Source organism: Lynx rufus, unplaced genomic scaffold (assembly GCF_022079265.1).
Source record: "Lynx rufus isolate CCGP_SWC_20201006 ecotype Redwood Valley unplaced genomic scaffold, mLynRuf1.p SCAF_5, whole genome shotgun sequence".
Lineage (NCBI taxonomy): Eukaryota > Metazoa > Chordata > Mammalia > Carnivora > Felidae > Lynx > Lynx rufus.
In genome coordinates this window covers 10,123,000-10,145,096 of record NW_025814867.1, presented here as the reverse complement: position 1 = coordinate 10,145,096, position 22,097 = coordinate 10,123,000, and the positions used below count along the sequence as shown (strand labels likewise).

Genomic DNA, 22,097 nt, shown 5'->3' with positions numbered 1-22,097 from the left:
AAAAACCCGCTGGATGGCCTCAATAGAAGGGAGATGACAGAGGATAAAATCAGTGTGCTTGAGGGTAGATGAGTAGGATTTACCTAATCGGAAGAACAAAAAGAGAGCAGAGCGAAAAAAATAATAATAATGTCATCTTGGGCCCATGAGACAATAACAAAAGATCCAACATTTGTATCATGATAGTCCCAGAAAGAGTGGCGAAAGAGAGAGGGTTACTGAAATAGTAACTGAAGTAAGAATGGCAAAAACTTCCAAAACTTGGTGAAAGACACAAACCTGCAAATTCAAAAAACCGAGCAAACCTCAAACAGGGATAAACCCAAAGAAACCCATGCCAAGACACATCATAATTAAACTTCTTAAAACTAAAGACAAAGAAAAAAAATCTTGAAAGCAGCCAGAAAGAAAAAACACATTACCTATAGGGGACACTAATTCAAAGGAGGGTGGGTTTCTCATCAGATACCATAGGGCCAAAAGAAAGTGTCACATTTTTCAAGCGCTGAAAGGATGGTCAGAGGTAAATTCTATATCCAATGAAACTATCAGGAACGAAAGGTAAATAACTCCAGGGAATCTACAAAAAAAAAATCTTCAGGAGCTAATAAATGAGCTCAGCAATGCTGGAGGGTATAAAATCAACACACCCAAATTAATTGCACTTCTGTCTACTGACAATGAACATGTAGAAATAAAACTTAAAACTTAATACTATTTATAATCAGTCCAAAGAAATTGAATATTATTTTTTTAAGTTAATTCATTTTCAGAAAGAGAGAGAGACAGAAAACAAGTGGGGAGGGGCACCAAGAGAGAAAGAGAGACAGAATCCCAAGCAGCCTCTGCACCATCAGTGCAGGGCCCAATGTGGGGCTCGAACCCACGAATTGTGAGATCATGACCTGAACAGAGATCAAGAGTCAGATGCTTAACTGATTGAGCCACCCAGGTGCCCCATAAATTGAATATTCTTAACAAAACATGTACAGGATCTATGCTGAAAATTACAAAATGCTGATGAAAGAAATCCTAGAAGACCTACATAAATGGAAAAACATACTATGTTCATAAACTGGAAGGCTCAGCACAGTAAAGATGTCAGTTCTCCCCAAATTGAACTATAGATTTAATTCAATGCCTATCAAAATCCTAGAAACATTTTTAATGGGCATAGATAAGCTTATTATAAAATGTATATGGTAAGGCACAGGCCCTAGAAAAGTTAAAACCATCTGGACAAGGAAGAATAAAGGGGGAGGAATCATTCCACCTGACGTTAAGCCTTCCTGTTTAGCTCTAGTAATCAGGATTGTGTGGCAAAGAGTCAGACACACAGATCAATGGAACACAATAAAGGATCCAGAAATAGATCCAAATGTGCTCAACTGATTTTTGACAAGGATCAAAAACAAGTCAATGGAGGACAGAGACGTTTCAACAAATGGTTCTGGAACAATCAGACATCCATAGGCCAAGAAAAAAAAAAAAAGAACTTCAACCTACATCTCATACCTTATACAAAAATTAACTCAAAGTGAACTTAAATGTAAAACATCTAAGATAATCTTGATAAAGAGAACAAAGTTGGAGGTCTCACACAGTTTTATTCCAAAACTTACTACAAACCTACAGTAATCAAAACTGTGTGGTCCTGGCATAAAGACAGACATATAGACGACTGGAACAGCATAGAAAGCCCAGAAATAAACTCTCACATATATGTCAAATGACTTGTGACAAGAGTACCAAAACCATTCAATGAGGAAAGGACAGTCTTCTCAACAAACAGTGTTCAGAGAACTGGATACCCATATCCAAAAGAATGAAGCTAGACATTTATCTCACATCATATAAAAAATAAACTCAAAATATAAGAGTGAAAACCAGAAAGCTTTTAGAAGAAAAGATGGGGTGAAAGCTTCATGATACCGGAACTGACAATTACTTGGATATGACACCAAAAGCACAGGCAACAAAAGAAAAAACAGCTTGGACTACATCAAAATTTAAAACTTCTGTATATCAAAGGACACAACTGACAGAAAAGGCAGCCCCTCGGATAGTAGAAGATATTTGCAAATCATATAAAGGGTTACTATCTGAAAAATATAAAGAACTCCTAAAGTTCAACAATAACAAAACAAGCTGATTAAAAAATGGCCAAAGCACTTGCCATTTTTGCAAAAAGGTGTATAAATGGCCAATAAACACATGAAAAGATGTTCAGCATCACTCATCACTAGGGAAATGTAAACCCAAACCACAAGATCCCGCCTCACACCCATTAGAATGGCCGCTATGCAAAAACAAACAAAAAAGCAAACAGGTGTTAGCAAGGATGTGCAGAAATTGGAACTCTGTGTACCACTGGTGGGAATGTAAAATGGTACAGACACTGTGAAAGACAGTATGGCGGTTCATCGAAAACTTAAAAATACAATTACCATATGATCTAGTAATCCACTTCTGGTTATATACCCAAAGGTATTAAAAACAAGTACACCAGTGTTCACTGCAGCATCATTCACAATAGCCAGAAGATGAAAACAACCCCAGTGTCAATCTACAGATGAATGGATACATAAAATGTGGTATATACGTACAATGGGACATTATTCAGGCTTAAAACGGAAGGAAATTCTGACACGCGCTGTAACGTGGATGGACCTTGACGACAGTATACTGGGTGAAAAAAGCCAATCACAAAGAGACAAATACTGTATGATTCCACTGAAATGAGGTACCTAGAATAACCAAATTCATAGAGGCAGAAAGGAGAAAGGTGCTTTCCAGGGCTTGGGGGTAGGCAGGAGGGCATAGGGAGTTGGTGCCTAGTGGGTCACAGAGTTTCAGTTTTATGAGATTGAAAAGAATTCTATCGATGGATGGTGGCGGTATCCTACAACAATGTGAATGTACTTAATGTCACTAACTGTACACTTACAATTGGTTAAGATGCTAACTTTTATGTTATGTGTATTTTACCACAACTTAAAAAAAAAAAAAAAGAGAGAGCTTTGTCAGTCCAAGACTGGACTTGGCTCTTTTTCAATTTTTTTTTTTACATTTTTATTTATTTTTGAGAGACAGAGTGTGAGTGGGGGAGGGCCAGAGAGAGAGGGAGACACAGGATCGAAAGCAGGCCCCAGGCTCTGAGCTGTCAGCACAGAGCCCGACACGGGGCTTGAACCCACGAACTGGGAGATCATGACCTGAGCTGAAGTTGGACACCCAACCAACTGAGCCACTCAGGTGCCCCTGGACTTGGCTCTTAAAGAACAAAGTAAGTGAACATCTTTTTAAAAAATGTGAAACAAAACTATAAAACTTCTAGGGAAAAAAAATACCAGGACAGTAGTTTTGGCATTTGGCTAGGGAAAGAGTTATTAGACTCAACATCAAAAGCATGATCCTTAAAAGGAAAGTTTGACAAATTAATCCTCATCAAAGTACAGAACTTTTGATTTGCAAAAGCCCATGTGAAGAGGATGGAAAGATATGCTACAGACTGGGAGAAAATATTTGCAACATCTAGACACACAAGGAAATCTCAAAACTCGACAGTAAAAACAAAAAACAAAAAACAAAAAAAACCCCAACAATCCAACTGGAAAACAGGCAAAAGACCTAAACCGATATGTCATCAAAGGTGATGTCAGATGGCAAATCATCTCCTGAAAAGATGTCCAATATAATTACTCATCAGGGAAATCTAAGTTAAAGCTACATCACTGAGCAGCTATCAGAGTAGCTAAAATAAAAAATAATGACACCACCAAAATGCTGAAGAGGAGGAGAAACCATATCCCTCATACATCGCTGGTGGGAACGTAAAGTGGCATAGCCTCATAGGTAACACTTGGCAGTTTCTTGTAAAATTAAGCCTGCAACTATTATATAACCCAGCAATTGTCCTCTTGGGCATTTATCCCCAAGAAAGTAAAACTTATGTTCCTACAGAAGCGATACGGGAATATTCATGCCAGCTGTATTAGTAATAGCAAAAAAATGAGAAACAGCACTGTTCTCCCTCAATGAATAAATGTAGTACATACAGGGGCATCTGGGTGGCTCAGTCCGTTAAGTGTCCAACCTTAGTTTAGGTCATGATCTTGCTGTTCGTGGGTTCGAGCCCTGTGTAGGGCTCTGAGTTGACAGCTCAGAGCCTGGAACCTGCTTAGGATTTTGTGTCTCCCTCTCTTTCTTCCCCTACCCCACTCGTGCTCTCTCTCTCTCTCTCTCTCTCTCTCTCTCTTTCAAAAATAAATAAACATTAAAGACAATTTTTTTTAAATGTAGTACATACAAACCATGGAATACTACTCAGCAACACAAAAGAGTGAAGTACTGATATACACAGTAACTTGGGTCAATTTCCAGAAGATTAGGCTGAGTGAAAAAAGTCAATCCCAAATGAATACATACCATATACATTAAGATAACATTTTGAAATGACACAAATTTTTAAATGGAGAACAGATTGGTGGCTGCCAGTCATTAGGGACAGAGTGGGTGGTGGGGGGGGTTCTGTTTATTTATAAAAGCACAAGAGAGGGAACCCTATGGTGGTGGAATGTTCTGTCTCCATTGTGATGGTGGATACGTGAACATACACATGTGATAAAATTCTATAGAACCAAATATGCACACAAATGAGGACAAGTAAGGTTGGGGAAATCTGGATAAAAGCAGTGGGGTGTCATTTTCAATGCCCTGGTTGTGATATTGTACTAGTTTTGCAAACTAGTATCATTGGGGGAAACTAGGTAAAATGTACAAGTGTTTTCTCTATTATTTCTTAAAGCTGTGTATGAATCTGTAATTATCCTGATAAAAATTTCCACTAAGAAAAAGATCAAAGATTACCCAATATCTAAGGAAAGTCTCATGAGAAACAAATGAAAGGAAGGGAAATTGGAGGAAACAGAGAAAAAACATCAGGACGCAGAAAAAATTCAAACATTGCTAGTAATAATGTCCAAAAAATGCTTACATAATAAAGCGGCAAACACCACAAAAAAAATCCAGAGAAATTAAGAAGAACTTTTGGAAATTAAGAAGTATAATGGCAAAAATATAATACTTGATAGAAGAGTTGGAAAAGAAATTTGAGGAAATCTCAAATTTGAGGAACAAAAAAGATGAGGTAAGAGAATGAGACAAGCAGCCCAGAAGTCCAATATCTAAATAACAGGAGCTTAAGAACAGAGAAAAACTTGGAGAGAAAATGGTTTAAAGCCATAATTCAGGAAAGTTTCCCAGACTGACAGAGCTCACCGAGTACCCAGCTTAATGGGTGAGAAAAATTCACACCAAGTACATCATCGGCTTGAAGGTTCACAAGGCTGGAGGTGAAGCAAAGGGCCTGAAGGCTTCAGAGAGGGAGGAAGCACAGCACACATGTAGCATTTGGGAGTCAAAACGGGATGGGGAAACACTGGCATCTAAAATTCTGACGGCAAATGAATTCCCACCCAGAGTTGTTACCCAGGCAAACTCATCCCTACATAAGACTAGAATAAAAATAGTCAAGACCTTCAGAATTTCATTCCATGAAGTGGTTCTGAAGAGAAGCTACATTTTAGGGTTAGGAAAAAAGTGGTCCACGAAGTCATAAACCTTCTAGAAGTTAGTTTTCTGTAGGAAACTTCAAGGGACACGGTCTCAGCAAAGTGTGACAGGGAACAGAGGCCTGGGGATGTTGTTAAGCAGTAAGTGTCCTTATGGGAGATGGCTTCACCAGGTTGTCTGCCACACTGGCCACTTGTTATAACGAGGATGGAGCTTCGTGAAGACGGTCACTAGCTCCACTGCCTCCTGTGTTACTAGGTCTGGGGAGGACCAATCACTTTGGGCCTGGCCACAGGTCTCCACGTGCCCAGGAGCCTGTCTGCAGGAAGCCCCCTGTGGATGTGCTTCACCAAATCAAGGAAGCAAATCCAGATAAAGGAAGACAGAGGATTCAGGAAAATGGGAGATCTGTGTAGGAAGTAGCAGAGGGAATCCTCAGAAGGGTGGGAGATCCCACCATGACAGCTGGGGGAAATCAACCAGCCCAGATTCGAGCGAGCGAGGGTTCTGGAAACACAGTGCCAAGAGGAAATTGATGGGTGTGCACATATCAGGAGAGTTGCATTTACGGCAGACTTTGGGTACACAGAAGTGATAAATGCCTAGAAACTGAAATAACATGTTAAAAAGTGACAAAACTAAGAAGTTGTACAAGAAAGGAAATGGAATCATATTCTATGATGTGACTTTGTTGAGGTCGTAATAGTCGTAATAATATATACACTGAATGTTAATCTCACCCAAAATAATAATACAACTATACGTGGAGAAAGGGGAAGAGAGGCCGTGTGTAGTGTGTGTGTGTGTGTGTGTGTGTGTGTGTGTGTGCGTGTGTTGGGAGTGTTAAAGAAATCAATAAATGATGCCTAACGCTGCGGAGGCGTGATTTTCATAGGCATGAGGGTAAACACCAAAAATACCAATTGAATTGGAAATGGTTGCCCATTGGGAGTTGGAAAGGAAGAGATACAGGCAACTGCAAGCCTTGCTTTTTTGTTTTTGTTTTTTTAAAGGGCCTTCCAGAAATATTTGGTTTTTTAAACGTCCAGAAAATTTTTAATTGTAAAATTTTAATTGAAAAATTTTAATTTTAATTCTGTAAAAAAGGGATTCTACAGAAAACAATGCTGTGTGGCGTTGGGCTGGTGCTCACAGCACACACTGGTCTCACCCAGTGCCCAGGAGCAGCTGATGCTGTGGAGTGGTGACATTGTCTAGGGAAGAATCAATTATGGAGCCAGCACAGAGATTTGCCTTGCCAGGCTGGGGCTTTCCTGTAGGATTCAGTGTCCACTCCAGACCTGTGCCCAGTGTGTATGCGTGGGCCGTGGTTTCTCTCAGGATGGCTGGGTCCCAGGACCAGGAATCGGGGTGGGAGAGGGACCCTTTGTGGCCACCCAGCGTGTTTGGACAGCCGTTTTCTGATTGTGAGTCCTACCTGCCTGAAGTACCAGACATGCTCACCTTCCCAGCCTCCCTTGCAACTAGGGTATAAATACTCCTGCACTCCAGGACGCGATGTGTTAATGAGCAGTTTGGTCCCAAAGAGCAAAACTGGGGAAGAATGAGTGCTCCAGAGATGCCAGCCATGGTGCCCTCCGCCACCCAACGTCCTCCTCCGAGCCCAGCATGACTCATGCCTGAGCAGCTCTGGACAGAATGTGAAGTTGGAAATGGTATGAGAATGAGGGGGGTGGCGGTGGGGCTGAAGGAAGAGATGTGCAGAGAGGCATCAGGCACACAGATGGGGAACAAGAGGGGGTGGAGAGCAGAACCAGAGAGGCAGAATACCAAGAGAGCAGGGGAGCAGCCAGGCCCTCATTTTCAGCTCGACCTCATCAGCAAGCCTCATTTTCAGGGCGACCTAAGTGAGCCTGTTCCTTTGGCTCAAAGAAGGAGGGCTGTGCGGAAAGGTACCGGCCCCCAAATTCTGGGACCTGCTCTTTGGACCTGCCCTCGAAGGGAGGTGCATAAGAACAGGAAACACACGTCCTGGGACAGGTTTCACCACCAGCTCCCCCCCGCCCATCTCCAGCCTCTGCCTGTCAGAACCTGCACCTCCTCTCTGGTTCATGAATTCACCCAGCTGCTCAGGGTCAGACCCCTCCTCCCGTATCCTGAGCCAGTTGCCACAAACACAGGGGCCTTGTTCGCCATGTCACCCCAGGGCCTAGAGTTCCACCTGGCGCAGAGCCAGGGCTCTGTATATTACCTGTGCAATGATATTAATAATTCTTAGAGGTCTGTATATTACCTGTGCAATGATATTAATAATTCTTAGAGGTCCCCAGAGAAAGCCATCTGCTCCCTCCTTGGAGGCCACTAGCCGTCTTCCTGGTGCCCACGTCAGCATCTCTGACAGCTGGCTCCTTCAAACCACCCTTGCCTGCCAAGTGTTGCGCACATGAGCCGGAGTTGTCCCTGCTGTCCTGGGGCTCACGCAGAACCATACGGGAGGGGGCCTGGCCTCCTGTGGGCACTCCTTTGGGAGCCTCGGCATCAGTTACCCCGAGACCTCTCCTCTCTCCATCCCCTTCTGCATCCAGCTCAAGACCAAACACCAGTTTGGGGGCACATCTCTGCTCTTGCCCCAGCTCCTGACTCTGGGTGTTCGTAAAGCCCAGCCCGCCCTTAAGGGAGAGACACAGGGTCTGCAGCTGCTCCAGGGTACAGCTATCCATGCGGTCTGCGGCTGAGCGGCCAGGCTCCGTGCTGCCCTTGCTCTGGTCTAGGTCTTTCCAGCCAGTAGTCAGGGCGGGGAACATGTAAAGAAGAGGCTGGGCCAAGGGACAGTTGTACTGACTTTATTCCCCTTCACTCTTGTCCTCACCCTCCTGCTATCCCCCACGCACTTGGGCCCCAGACACCAAGGGTCCACACACACACCTGACACAGCTACCTCTGGGCCCCCAATGAGGAGTGCAGTGGCAGCACCTGCCAAGTTCAGAGGCTGAGGCTCTAACTCCAGCCTGTGGTCAGGGGGCTTGAGGCCCACCTCATCTCTCTGCTCATCTCCAGCTGGCCCAAGACCAGGGAGCCCAGGGGGAGCTGGGGAGGGGGCAGGCCCAAGTTCCAGACCCAAGTTCTGGACAAATGGGCTGAGAAGTCCATCTGGACTGAGGGGCACCCCCCCACCCCCTCCGCCCTGTACATCTCTAGTGGGATGTGATGATCCCCTGCCCCCTTCCCCACAGGCCCTGGGAAGTGGGTATGACGCCCCAGTCCCCTTACTCCAATATCCAGGTGCTTGTTAATGTCTTAAAAATAAAAAGGAAAAGGAAAAGCTGGTAAAACAAGAACCCCTACCCATACTGGCACTGCTGAGGTTCCATTATTGCTTCAGACCCTTGTGATCTGGCTGGAAAGGAGCTCCCACCCACACTGGCCTGAGGGGAAGAGAGCATTTAGCACCAGGGACCAGGACTCCTGACCCCACTGGGACAGGGGCCTCCCAAGAGAGGGCTTGGCCATGCCCACCCACAGCTACAAGGACCATTTTGACCAGAGCCCAGGCTGCCTGCTGTCTGGATCCCCACCCTCAGAGGAGAGGTGTATGAGAACAGGAAACCCAAATCCTGGGACAGGGTTTCAACACCAGCTCCCCCCACAACAGCCATCTCCAGCCTCTGCTTATCAAAGTGTGGCCTCACGGGGACCTGCTCTGGCCAGCCCCCGCATCCCCCCCGCCCTCTCCCAACCCGGCTCACTCACTAAAGCTGTAGTGGGGCTAGCTGGTGACAAGACCACCAGTCCCCGTGGGAGACCCTGGTGTCAGCGACGGGGGGTTGGGGGAACCCAAAGGGGTCCCGACCTACAGCACATTGGGGGAGATCAACTTTTTTGGGGAAAACATGAGCCAGCTCTGAAGAGCTGCCAGGCACTGGGTCCAGAGGTTAGAAATAGCAAGGAAGAGGAGGAAATAGAAGGGGGGGGGACCCTGAGGACATCATGGAAGCCCAGAGATCAAGGGGTAGAGGAGAGGGAGCTATAATAAAGCAGGAGCCTGGAACCCTCAGCCTTGGGGTAAGGGAGCTACACGATTGGGAGCCTGACAGGGAGCCTTCCTCCCTCAGTGAGGGGCCCACCTTCTCTCTCCAGAGGACAGCAGGGGTGTCTGAGGGCATGTCTGTAGGCTCTGGCTTGCACTACTGCCACGGCCCCAAATGCAACTAGGCCAGGGCACTGCCCGCTCTGTGCCCAGAGAACAATCAGGGCTGTGTAGCTTGGATTACGAATCCTCAAATCACTCGGGCTTCTTGGAGCTGCCCACATCTGTACAGAATAAAGTGCTTCGTTTATTGATGATTAAAATGTCCCCAGCCCCCACCCCAGCGCCATGGGCCTCACAAGGAGGTCAGAGGGGTTCCAACCCCCTCAGCCCTTGGGCTGATGGGGCCCACTCCCCCCCCTGCCCCCTGCCCCTGTCCCCCTTTGGGCTTACCCACTCCAGCCATGCTTGGGAAGGTGGTGGTGTGGGGGTAGTCGTGGGGGTTTAAGGTGCAGAGTATAACAAACAAAACCGTATAAACACAAAGGGAAAGAGCTTAACTAGGAAACATGTAGCTTATGGAACCTTCCTCCCCATTTTAAAGGCAGGAATAAAGACGTTAAATGACAACAAAAAAGGGTGTCCTATTAGTGCCAGCCTCGTGGGGGCAAGCATTGGGCACAGGCTGGGGCTCCCCCAGAACTCCTGCCCCCACCCTGGGACCTGAATGTGCAGGCTCCTCTCGCCCACAGTGCTACAGGTGCCCTGCCCACACCGCAGAGGCCCAGGAGGGACAGGGATGCCGGGTTGTGGCCAGACCTAGGAAGATGAGGCCTCTGCCTTCAGAGCAGGGATGGGGACAGACACACACACACACATCTCTGGTGTGGGAGAGACGACCAGGGCAGCTGGTGAGGGACGGGGTGCTCTGTGAACAGCAGCCCTGCCCCCTGCCCCACTGATAGCACCTTGAAACCTTAAAACATTTTGTCTATGCCTCCTTCTCAGGGCCCTGCCCCTGGTGTTCACCCATTTGCAGGGACTTCGACTGCAGCCCTTGGGATCTGGCACTGCGGGAGCCAGCCCGTCTGCCCACCCAGGGCCTAGCCCCCAGCCCCCTGAGGCCCAGCGGCTTCTGGGGATGTCCTCTCCTGGACTCAGGGACCTCAATGCAGCCTGGTACAGCTCAGGGTCCCTGTGCCTGCTGCCAGGGTGGTGGGCGGGAGAGCAAATGCCTGGGGTCCAGCCCCTGCCTACCCCACTGCACACGGTGCAAAGCTGGGTCTGCAGCCTTCACACTCCGCCACTCCCTCCACAACACGCTCACAGGCATCCAGACTCAAGCTCTGTGCCTCAGCGTCCACAGCCCTCAGACTGGGTCCGCGACTCCTTCCGGGGGTGGGGGGTGGCTGGCACTCCAACTCTTCCCCAGACTCCCCAGGATGAGGGGGCAAGTTAGGGTGCACAAGGGCGGCAGAGATGAGCCACCGAAGCTGACCCAGGCTTGGCTTGGCCAACCCCCCTCCGGCTTAGGCATCAGCAGAGTGACCCGTCACACCTGCTCCCCAGCCCCTCCCTCCCTGCTGTACCTGCTGCTCCAGCACCCCCTCACCTGGAGGGCGGTGCTGGAAATAGTTTCCTCTCTTTTCTTTTTCCTTCACTTCCAAGAAAAAAAAAGTAAAGGCTTCAAGGAGTCACTGAAGGGGGGGGGCCCTTGGGAGTGAGGTGTCCTTCCCCCACGCTGGGGCCACCAGCCTGCAACACTCCCAGGGCCAGGGGCCTTGAGCAGCATGTGTCCGGCCGCCTCTGGAGGTGAGGGCGGCAGTGCCAGGCCAGTGCTGCTGCCCTCCCACAGGAAAGACGAGAGGGCGGGGTGGGGGGGGGTCCCTCCCAGAGGCGCCCCCCGGGCTCCAGGCCCCGCGCACGCGCGGTTCGGCAGTCAGTTGTTGGCGCTCATCCTCCCTCCGGAGTTGGCAGTGGTGGGGAAGAGTGGCGGTGGGGGCGGCAGGTGGGGCGGGGGCGGCAGGGTCTGGGGCAGCCCCGGGAGCAGGGGCAGTGCGTGAGCCGGAGGCTGGGTGGGGGACAGGCCTGGGGCAGAAGGGGGGCCGTCGCTGGCCAAGGGGTGACTGACGCGGAAGCATTTCTCCTTGTGGGCCTTGAGCATGTTGGAGAAGCGGAAGCGCTGGCCGCAGACATCGCAGGGGTAAGGCTTCTCGCCGGTGTGCGTGCGCCGGTGCCGCTTCATGTTGGGTCGGCTGGTGAAGCTCTTGCCGCAGATCTCGCAGATGTATGGCTTCTCCCCTAGGCATTGGCGACGGGCACCGGGGAGTCACTGAGGAGTCCCAGACCCCAGCTCTGCACCAGCCTCCCCACGCCCAGAGAACCATAGCGGGGCCCAGTCCCGGCATCCGCGGGGCCTCCCTACCCGGGGAGGCAGGGAGGACGGCACCGAGCCTCATAGAGAAGGGCAAACTGAGGCCCAGAGTTGAGAAGAGGGGCATGGCTGGGGCCACCCCAGGCCTCCGGAGCAGGACTGCGAAAGGGTCCCTCCCTGAAGGCCGCCATACCCGTATGGGTCTTCATGTGCTCGTCGAAGTACTGCTTCATGTTGAAGTCCTTGCCACACCACTGGCACATGAACTGCTTGTGGCCGATGTGGATGCTCATGTGTGACCGCAGCTGGTACTTGTACTGGAAGCGCTCATTGCAGTTCTGAGGGTGGGGGGGAGGGTGAGGCCCAGGGGCAGAGGAGGGAGCAGCCTTCAGGAAGGGAAGCACCTGCCTGTGACCGCAGGGCCCAGGGAGGACACACACACCGGGAGGGGGTCCTGGGGTGGGGCAGCACACGGGCAGAAGAGAGGCCAAGGGCAGGCAGGGCCCAGGCGGGAATGGAGGTCAAGAAGTGGAAAAAGGCCACAGAATGGAGGGAGTCCTCATGCTTAAAGCTGAGCTCCCCCCGCCCACCCCTCCGTCCTTCCTCCTTGTTGGAAGACCTGCCCCCCTCATCCCCGTCCACAGCCCTGTCTCTGCTCTGAGATGTTCCTCTCTCCACCTCTCCAGAAAGCCCACCCCATGTACCGTTCCAGCCCAAGGAGACTGCCCACCCTGAATGCGTGCGGGTTGCGTTGGAGCTGGGGTGGCAGAGGGTGGGGGCCGGGGGGGGGCAGGCAGGTGGGCATCCAGGTAAAGATGGAGTGGGAGGCAGGGGCCGCAGACACCAGGGTGGGCCCCCCCCCCCTTTCTGAATCCCGGACTCCACTCCCCACAACTCCCAGGTTTTTAGGCAGCTGCCGCTCCTGCTCCCTGTCCGTCCAGGTGGCCCCCAGGGCAGGCAGAGGAAGGAGCTCACCTCGCATCTGAAGGGTTTCTCCCCAGAGTGCTGCAGTGAGTGCACTTTGAGAGACATGCTTCGTTTGAAGGACTTCCCGCAGGTCTCACAGGTGAAGGGCATGTCCTTGGTGTGGGCTGTGGGGCAGGCCATTATGTCTCGGGGGGATGGACCCCCATGGCTCCTCCCAGGGGCTCGCTGCCTGACCACCTCCCACAAAGGGCCTCCCGGGAGGCCCACCTACTTTAAGGTCTGCTTCAGAGCCTCGGTCCAGGATCTGGGGCTGACTTCAGGGTGAGGGCTCTTCCCTCTGGGCTATGTCTGTCTGTCTGCTCTCAAGTCTGGTCAGACTAGCATGGAGGCCCTCACGTTCTTCAGCCTCTGGCCAAGGCTGCTTCACTCCCAAAGCTTTGGGGAGAGACTGAAGGACTCCCAAGTAGGACTGGCCTCGGCTCAAACCCTGGCCCGCCATTGGCTCCCTGCATAGCCTCTGTGGGCCTCAAGCATGCCCTTCTATAAAGACAGGCTAGGAGTGGTACTGAACCTCAAAGGTGGGCCTTACAGGGGTGACACTGAGCAGTCCAGAGGGAGTTAGCTGTGCTCCCCTAAAACCCCGGAGAGGTGAGGACTTAACGAACTGTTCAAGGAAGATCTGGGGGGAAATAACTGGAGCCAGAGCTCAGAGCTGGGAAACTCGACCCCAGAAGACTACCAGTTCTGGGTTGCTCCACATGCTCCTGGCTGAGACCTGGAGCCTGGGGCCCCAGCTCCCAGGTGGCTGGAGAAAGGGGGGGAGGGCCTGGCTAGGGCCATATCTCCCTTGAGCCCCAGGCCCCAACTGGGCAAAGAAAGGAGGGGCATCTGGACACCAGACTTCCAGCCAGGCCCACAGAGGGGAGGGACAGCCATGCCCGAGGCAGAGTAACCCAACACACACTTGGGGGGGCCTCCTTACTGTGTCGCATTATCATGGGTTGCGTTCAGAGAAGCCCGAAGCCCTGAGGGCCAGAAAGAAGGTGATAAAAAAATGAGAGGCACACCTGTCCTGAAACTGAGGGCCTATGTCTGCCCATATGTCACTTTGCGTGATTTAGGAAAAGGCGCTCCTTTCCCTGGTGGCCACAGCCCCATGCTGTGGCACATAGTCCGGTTAGCAGCGTGCCAGCTGGATTCTGGTCCCCATCTGCCATCTTGTCCAGGAACCCTTGTGCAGCGTGCAACCTGCCCAACTATACATGGTAGTCCTGACCTCTGCAGTCCTGTCCAGGCCACGCTTGCCACTGCAAGCAGGCTCCCCGGGCTTCACAGCTGAGAGGGGCCTTTTCACGCTTTCACACCGCCCTTGGATGGGAAGTCCTTCCCAGCACAGCCAGCAGCTGGCCGAGCTCTGACCTCGGGCCCCATCCTCTCCTGGCCTACTCACCAACCATGTGCTTGCGCACGTGGGCCATGGTGTAGAACTTCTTCTCGCAGATCTCACAGGAGAACTTCTTCTCCGCATAGCCATGCACGATCTTGTTGTGCTCGTGGAGGGACCAGAGCTTCTTAAAAGCTTTACCGCAGGTCACACACTGTGGGGTAAGAGGACTTTAGGCCCCAGGTCCTGAGTCAGGACCGTGTGTGACCTGGGACAAGCTGCCCCTCTCTGGACCTCCGTTTCTTCACCTCACCTGTGCTGGCGAGAGAGCCCCGGATGTCCAGCGACCAGCCAAATCGGATGTTCTGGGAGTTGGGGATGGTAATCCACCCACCCAGGGCTGCAGCCTGGGGCCCTCCCCCATCCTTGAACCGAACTAGGGTCAGGGCCCACCTACACGAGGAAGCCCCTCCTCGGTGCTCATTTTAACAAAGCTTCTCTCTACTGAGGGGCCATGGTAACAGGTCTGGCGGAGCTGGGGCACTATATTTGCTGCCTCCCCCTGGGGGGACCCAAGCCCTGACCCCGTGGATCCTCGAGGAGATAGGTGCCAAAGGGCCAGGTGGGGGAGACTGTGGGAGGTACCAGGCCCCACGAGGGAACGGAGGGTGGTGGGAACCCTGAGGGCCCCCCTCCTCCTCCTGTCCTACACATCCCTGCAGGACACTCTTCCAGAGGGCTGGAGTAGGTCAGGCTTGGGCAGAAATGGGTCAGGGCGCCCAGCTCAGAAGAGGCACATGCGTCTTTCCCCTTCAGGAGGAAGGCTCAGGTGTGTGCAGGTGGAGAGTCAAAGGGCTGCCCAGCAGGCAGGCACGTGGGAACAGGTGCAGGAGGGTGGGGCAGGAGACCAGGTAACCCCCGGGGGTAACACTTTCTCCACGGGGCCATGCAATTAGCAATTAGCTCAGGCAATTAGCGCCGGCCTACCTGCTGCCCCATCAATCCCCTCCCAGGTCAGAACAAGCCAAAAGCAGCCAGGCTGGCCTGTGCTGCCCACACCCTGAGAGGCCAGGCTGGCACACAGGCTGACCCGGGGCCTGGCCACCAGCCCAGCTCCCCTGCTTGGCCCCAGCAGCCCCTGCTCTTCCCAAATTTCTCATCCAATCCCTCTTTCCAGGCCCAGGCCAGCTGGCATCTCCAAAGCGCTGACAGCAAGCAGGGGCTTTCTCCTGCTCGGTCACCCCTTGCTCCATTCAGCCTTTGTGGCAAGTGGAAATGGCGCCCTCTCTGGGCAAACCCTGCCCCGCTTTGTCTGTGAAACTATAAATGGTGGTGGACCTGTTGGCCCTCTAGCAGCCCTAGGATTTACTAAAACACGGACTCATCCCTCCTGGCAGCTGGCTATCCGCCAGTCTCAAGTACTCAGACAACTCCCTCCTCTCATCCTCCAAAGCCCATGCTCCCCTTCGCCCCTCTGGCCAAGGGTACTGTTTCAGTCCTATCTGCACGTGTCTCCACAGGCCAAGCCCGGTTCCGCCCGCCTCCTCCAGGAAGGCACTGGCATTATCCCCACCACCCTGGGCCTGGGCCAGCTCCAGGGGCCAGGGGTAAGTCCGGCTTCCCCAGCCTGTCTGTCTGGGCAACGCAGGCAGCACGACGCGGGGTGCCTGGCCTCAGTGGCCGTGTGGCGTCAGCTGCCCAGCCCTGCCCCACCCCACCCCCCCCCCACGGAGCCGGCGGGGCCCACCTGGATGTTGCGCTCGCAGTCTGTCTGCCGGTGCAGCAGCAGCTCGCTCTCCAGCAGGAAGCGCTTGCCGCACTGGTCGCAGATCTGCATGCGGCTGTGGGTCACGTTCATGTGCTTCTCCAGGTACCAGCGGTTGTTGAAGACGCGAGGGCACTTCTGGCATGGGTGGTGCTGCTTCTCTTCCAGCTTCACCTTGGCCCCCAGCCCGTCAGTGGCCTGTGGCCCTCGGGCCGGCGCAGAGGCTCCCGGCGCGGGCTTGGGCCTCTTCCCACCCCGTGGCCTGGTCTCCTCAGGCTCAGGGGGGCCCCGGCGCCGGGCGTTCTCTCGGGACCGAGTGGCCATGCGACCGTGGGGAGGGGGCTCTGCCCTGCTGCCCCGACGCCCTGCCGGCCCCTGCCTGCCCCCGGCCTCCCCCTCCTCCTCCTCCTCCTCCTCCTCTGAGCTCTCTTGATCCTGTTCACTGTGCCCTTCCTCTTCTTCCTCCTCTTCCTCCTCCTGCTCGCTGTGCCCTTCCTCCTCATCTTCCTCCTCTCCCTGACTGCCACCCTCCTCTTCCTCTTCCTCCTCCTCCTCCCCTCCACTGCCACCACCCTCCTCTTCCTCTTCTTCCTCCTCCTCCTCCTCCTCCTCCTCTTCCTCCTCCTCCTCCTCCGAGTGTCTCTGCAGCCCGTCTTCCCGCCCCAGCACCATGGTGGCCGGGCCCGGGGTGGTGCCCGGCTTCCCCTCGGGCCCCGTGGACACGTGCAGAGTCTGGTTGTTGAGGTTCACCTCCACGATGATCTGGGACTGCTCCCGGCGGCTATAGGTGCCAGAACCCCCTAGCTCTTCCTCCAGCCCCTCCCCGCCCTCCAGCTTGCACAGGCTGCCAGGGGGCCCACCGGCCTCTTCGACACCGCCCTCCTTCTCCTCCTTGAAGAAGGGCTGGGCTGGCCCAATGGCAGCAGGCACCGTGCCACCTGCGGCCCCTGCCCCGTCCTCGACACGCACAGAGTAGGGGTCAGGGCCCTCGCGGGCATAGATCTTGGGCAGACCTGGGGCGTCTGCCTCCTGCTTGATGTCACAGTAGTAGGGTGGTGCGGCCGGGGCGCAGCCAGTGGCCGGCTGGGCCAGGGCCACAGCGCTGGGGCCCGGGGGGCCTAGGGAGCGGGCATCCAGCAGCTCCTGGCAGGACGCGGCAATGTCAGCCATCTGCAGCAATGAGGCGGCGCTGAGCACCTCGTGGACGTTGGCCGCGTTGACCAGCAGCTTGGATGTATAGATGAAGTTGAGGATCTGCTGCAGGCCGCCGGGCGCCAGCGCCTCCAGGGACAGCTCCACGCGCTGCAGCTGCTTGTTCTGGGTGAAGAGGGAGTGGAAGAACTGGCTGTAGGCAGCCAGCACGCCCTTGTGTGCCGGGAAGACGCTGCGCTGGGGCACCAGCACCAGGTCCACGTCGCAGAGGTCAGGCTGGAAGAGGCGCTGCTCATTCAGGCGGCCCATCAAGCAGGCGAAGTGCAATGCCACGTCCTCCACCAGCGAGAACTCGGCCGCCGGTGAGTCTGTCGTCTTCTCAACCAGCAACTGCGGGGCACAGGGCACAGGTCAGGTCAAGGCCAGCAACCCGGGCAGCACCCACCACCGGGGAGGCAGCCTGCCCATCACTCCCGGCTCCACATTAGGGAGAAAGAGCTGAGGCTCAAGCAAGGATGCGGGGCGGGGCTGGTGGGGGTGGGGGTGGGGGTGGGGGGCGGGACCAGGACTCAAGACCCGAGCCAGCTGCCCCTTAGAGCTCAGACTCCAATCATGACTTGGCTCCTGGGTTAGTAGGTTAGCTTTTCTGGGCCCCCGGTTCTTCCCTGCAAAACAGGAAGTCATCCTGGACAGGGAAGGGGAAGAGAAGGAAAGAGGAAGTAACAGGGACTAGGGTGACCAACTGTCCAGGAGTGCCTGGGACCTAGCGGTTTCCTGGGACGTGGGGGTTTTCTGTGCTAAAACCAGGGCCGATCTGGGCAAACTGGGGCGAGGTGGTCACCTCAGACACAAGCATTGCTTCAGCATTTCCTGAGCTCCGTGGATTCTCTCCCTCATACTCACTCACATGTAGAAATAAACCATGCCTGCCCAAGCCCAGACACCTCAAGAACGAAAGTCAGGCTCATTAGCTCACCGCTCAGCCTCTGGCTGCTACTGCGCCCTGGGGGTAGCACCTCAGAAACCCCTCACCTCACCAGCGGAAGGCCTCAGGGTCTGGGCCTGAGGCCTTGCAGAGGTGGAAATTCTTGTGAAGAAATCCAGGCCCAGAGCCTGGTCCCACTGTTCTGCTGGAGGAGGCTGGTGGGATCCAGCCAGCCCCTTCTTAACGGGACCAGTCTGCTGCCCATGGCCTCAGGCCTGGCTGCCAGCAGCTCCCCCTCACACAGGGGTTCTGTGGGGGTAGAAGGACAGAGCTGCGTTACCTGTCCACTGTGCTTAGAGACAGGAGCCCCCCAGGGCTTGTCCTAGACCCTCCTCCCTCTAGGCCCCCAGACCCCAGGTCAGGTACCGTCCAGGCCCGGAGGCTCTAGGATGGCCCCATCTTGGAAGTCACACTACTTTGAAGCCTCAGAGAGGCCCTCAAAGCCTGAAGGGTCAGATTATCAGGTCCTTGGGCCACATCCGGCACCTGTGAATTGTCCAGAATAAGGGCTGGCTTAATCATCCCTGGCTCCGCCACAGCAGCTTCCCCAAAAGGTAGACAGCACACAGGCAGGCTGCCCAGTCCCGTGCATGGGTCCAGTGCACAGATGTTCAGTTAATATCTGCCGACCACCTGCCTGGCCGGACCAACTCCACAGGTTCCAGTTCGGGGCCCTCCTCGGGCCCCGTTTAGCTGGGTCAGAGCCGCCTGTATCTGAGGGTTACCTTGCCCCTCCCTGAAAGCCCTGGGATGAAACCTTGGTTCCGTCTATCCAGAGCCTGCCCCAACGCCCCAGGACAGTCCTTCCATTGATAGGGCAGCAGTGGGTGGGCCCAGTCTGGGCTCAGGGGTGGTATCTATGTTCACCTATGAGAATCTGCTCCAGGCGTCAGGATGAACCTCAAGGAGCCACAGGGGCAACCTGCTTCCAGATCTGCCCTGGGCCCCACCCTGCATATCCAGGGCAGCATCCACCCCATGCTCTCTCAGATCCCAGTCTGGCCAGACTCTTGACCATGGAGACCATCTTCCTCAAGTTCTCCCACGCCTCCTGCCTCCCAGCCAAGAAGCCAACCATCTGCCCCTCTGTCTCAGGACTGCTAGCCTGTCCAGGCCTGGCCAATCTAACAGGGAGATGGTGCCAAGTCCCTCCCATCTCCCTCCTCTGACTCATCCTGATTCATCTTCTGGGACCAAACCCTACCGCACGGATGGGGAAACCGAGGCTCAGAATGGAAGGATCCCACAAGTGAACAACAGCAGAGCCCCAGGACTTCCAGCTCCTTGCTGAGGCCACCCCTTCCCTGCTGGACTGGACGCCACTCCATGTGGATGGATTTCTCGGCTTGCAATGACTTAAAGAGCAGTAAGAGGCTTCTGGGGAACCTCAGACTCAGGGGACCAGCTGTGCTTCCCTAGACCCCACCACTACCCTCTGCAACCTGTGGCCTCCTCCCCAGAGCTGCTACCACTTGCAGGTCAGTGAGGAGTCAGGATGCAACTTGGGTTGTAAGAGGGCCCCTAAGGGCCACCAGGGGCCAGACAGTGGCAGAAGTGGCTTGGATAAGGGCTTGTTAAAGCCAGGCCTGTTGAGGGGAGCACATCCTAGGCCACAAGGGCCCCAGTACACTCTGCATCCCCCTTCCCAGAATGCCCTCCGGTGCCTACCTGGCACTGGGAAAAAGGGCAGTGCCCGACCTTCCCATGTACAGACCTGGTCCCAGGGCCCTCTGGCCTCAGCAGGAAAGGAGGGGCTAGCCTGGAGGGTATTGGTGCCCCTAAAGACGCTATTCCCACGGCAGTACCCCCCCTCCCAAGCCAGTACCACCCTGCACCCTTGAGGGGCCCGAGAATCTCACAGTCAGGAACCTTGGCTGGACTTCATTGGCAGGGCACACCCAACCAGCCTGAGTCCATAACCCGTCAACTACCTCGGCAGGGCTCGGCCACCCCCTTGCCTGGCACCTCCCATGCAAGGCCCACAAGCTGCGCCTGCCTCCCCAGCCAGATGTGCCAGTTCCCTGAAACTGCAGACATCCCTCCCCGCTGGCTGTGCCAGCTGCAGGCAGGTGCACTCCATCCTCAAGTCCAGACCAGGTCAGCCTATTTAAGATACAAGACCAGGGAAGTGGTCAGGCACTCCTGTTGCCCTCAAACTCTCCCGGCAAGCCAGGCTGGGGATTGGGGGGGGGGGGGATGGGAAGGAGCCCAGGTGCCAGGGACACCTGCCGAGATTGCTCACCAGGGCCAGAGCCTTCTGCATCTGAGGGATACCCTCTCTCAGCGCCATGAAGCCGCTGGCTCCCTGTCCTGACCTCCATGGAGGCCCCGGGATGAAACCTGGGCTTGCATCGGCACCCCCTCCACACACACCCCAAACGCCCACGACAATCTTTATTGCCGGGTAACCATAGGTGGGGCCCAGACTGAGCAAGGGGGCACAGGTTCATGACTTCCAGGCTCCTCTTTTTGGAGAGGCGGTGTCTGTGTCAGCCTCTTCTGCGTTCATAGCCCCACTCCTTTCCCAGGAAACAGGCCCAGAGAGGGCAGAGGACTGGCCCAAGGTCACACAGTAGCCTGGACCGGAGCTGCGGACGTCCCGCCCCAACACACCCGGCTTGGCCCAGTCGCCCCAAATCCCCAAACAGGGCGGCTCCAGCGCCCACGTGGCCCAAGGCCCAGGCGGGAATCCGACCTCCCCCCTCCCCCCCATCACCCAGTCGAGGGCGGCGGCGTCCCAGGCTCGGAGAAGCGCCCCCCTCCGCCCGCGCCTAGCAAGACTTCAGCCTTTCGCGCCTGGGCCCCCACCCCAGGAATTTAACCCCCTCCCCGCCGAGGGCCGCGCCGTAGCGCCGCATTCCCGGCCCGCGGGGACCCGGGAGAAGGGGTCGGGGAGACCGGCGAGGGGGAAGACCCCTCCAGCAACTCCACCCTGAGCTGGCGGGCCGTGCGCTCGGGAGGGCAGAGCGGGCAGGTGGGCGGATAAGCGGGGGGACAGGCAGGGCCTTGCGTACCATGGTGCCGTGGCGCTGGGGGCTCACAGGGCCCCGCGGGATCGCGCTGCCCCCGGCGGCCGGGCCGGGGCCGCTCCATGAAGCGCCGCGCTGGGGGCCGCCCCCGCGCAGGGCCCCGCGACCATGGCCCCCGGGGGCGCGGCCGGGCGGGCGGAGGCGCAGGGCCGCGGCGAGTCCAGCAGCCGAGCAGCTGCGGCCCCAGAGCCTCGGGCGCGGCGGGCGGGGGGCGCGGGGCGCCGATTGGAGCCCGCGCGTCAGCTGGGGCCGCCGTCTGGACGCTTAAAGGGCCAGGCCGCCCTGCGTGCCGGCGGGGGGCGCGGACACGCGTGGTGTGCGCGGTCCCGGTGCAGCCTGCTCTGCTTCGGGCCGCAGGGGACCCCAGCCGGGTCCCACTGCTCCCATCCTAGCGGATGGGCCCCGGCCTCACTCTCTCGCGCCGAGCCCCCTTCTTGCCGGGAAGTTCGTCCGAGAGTCTAATCTCGGTGCCTTCCAGCTGCGCCACAGAGGCGGGGTCGCAGTAGGAGGCGGCCCTGAAATGGGGAAGCTGGGCGCGCCCACTCCCCAACCAGCTGCAGAAATGCTTCCACCTGCTCCCCTGAGCGACCCCAGCTGAGAGACCGAACCCCCGTACCCCAGCCGCGCTCACCACCCCCACCCTCTGGCCTGAGCTGCTTTGATCTGAGGGTGAGTCTAGGATCTCCAGCTAGCCCTGCCCCCCACACCCCCCTTCCCCAGGGCATCCCAGAGCTCTTTTTACTCTGTGCCGGTTGGCCCATACCTACCTGGTGGCCTCCTCTGGATTTCCACAGGGCAGGGGCCCAGGGCAGGAGATGCAAGAACCCGACCCCAGCTGCAGCGACCAAGCCTTTAACGGTGGCCGGCCCAGCTACTAGGGAAACGCAAGATGAGAGGAGTGGGGCCAGAGGCCCAGGCC

At 55.2% G+C, this 22,097-nt stretch overlaps 1 protein-coding gene across 1 annotated transcript; it reads right to left on the bottom strand.

Annotated features, from left to right (window-relative positions):
• Positions 1 to 11,343: 11,343 nt before the first annotated feature.
• Positions 11,344 to 17,488, bottom strand: ZBTB47 (zinc finger and BTB domain containing 47). The gene is made up of 5 exons (XM_047098542.1): positions 15,995 to 17,488; positions 14,314 to 14,461; positions 12,912 to 13,027; positions 12,130 to 12,274; positions 11,344 to 11,863 (listed from the first exon to the last, which is right to left on the bottom strand). The coding sequence occupies exons 1-5, from the start codon at positions 17,471 to 17,473 to the stop codon at positions 11,502 to 11,504; spliced, it is 2,250 nt and encodes a 749-aa protein (XP_046954498.1). The 5' UTR covers positions 17,474 to 17,488; the 3' UTR covers positions 11,344 to 11,501.
• Positions 17,489 to 22,097: the final 4,609 nt, after the last annotated feature.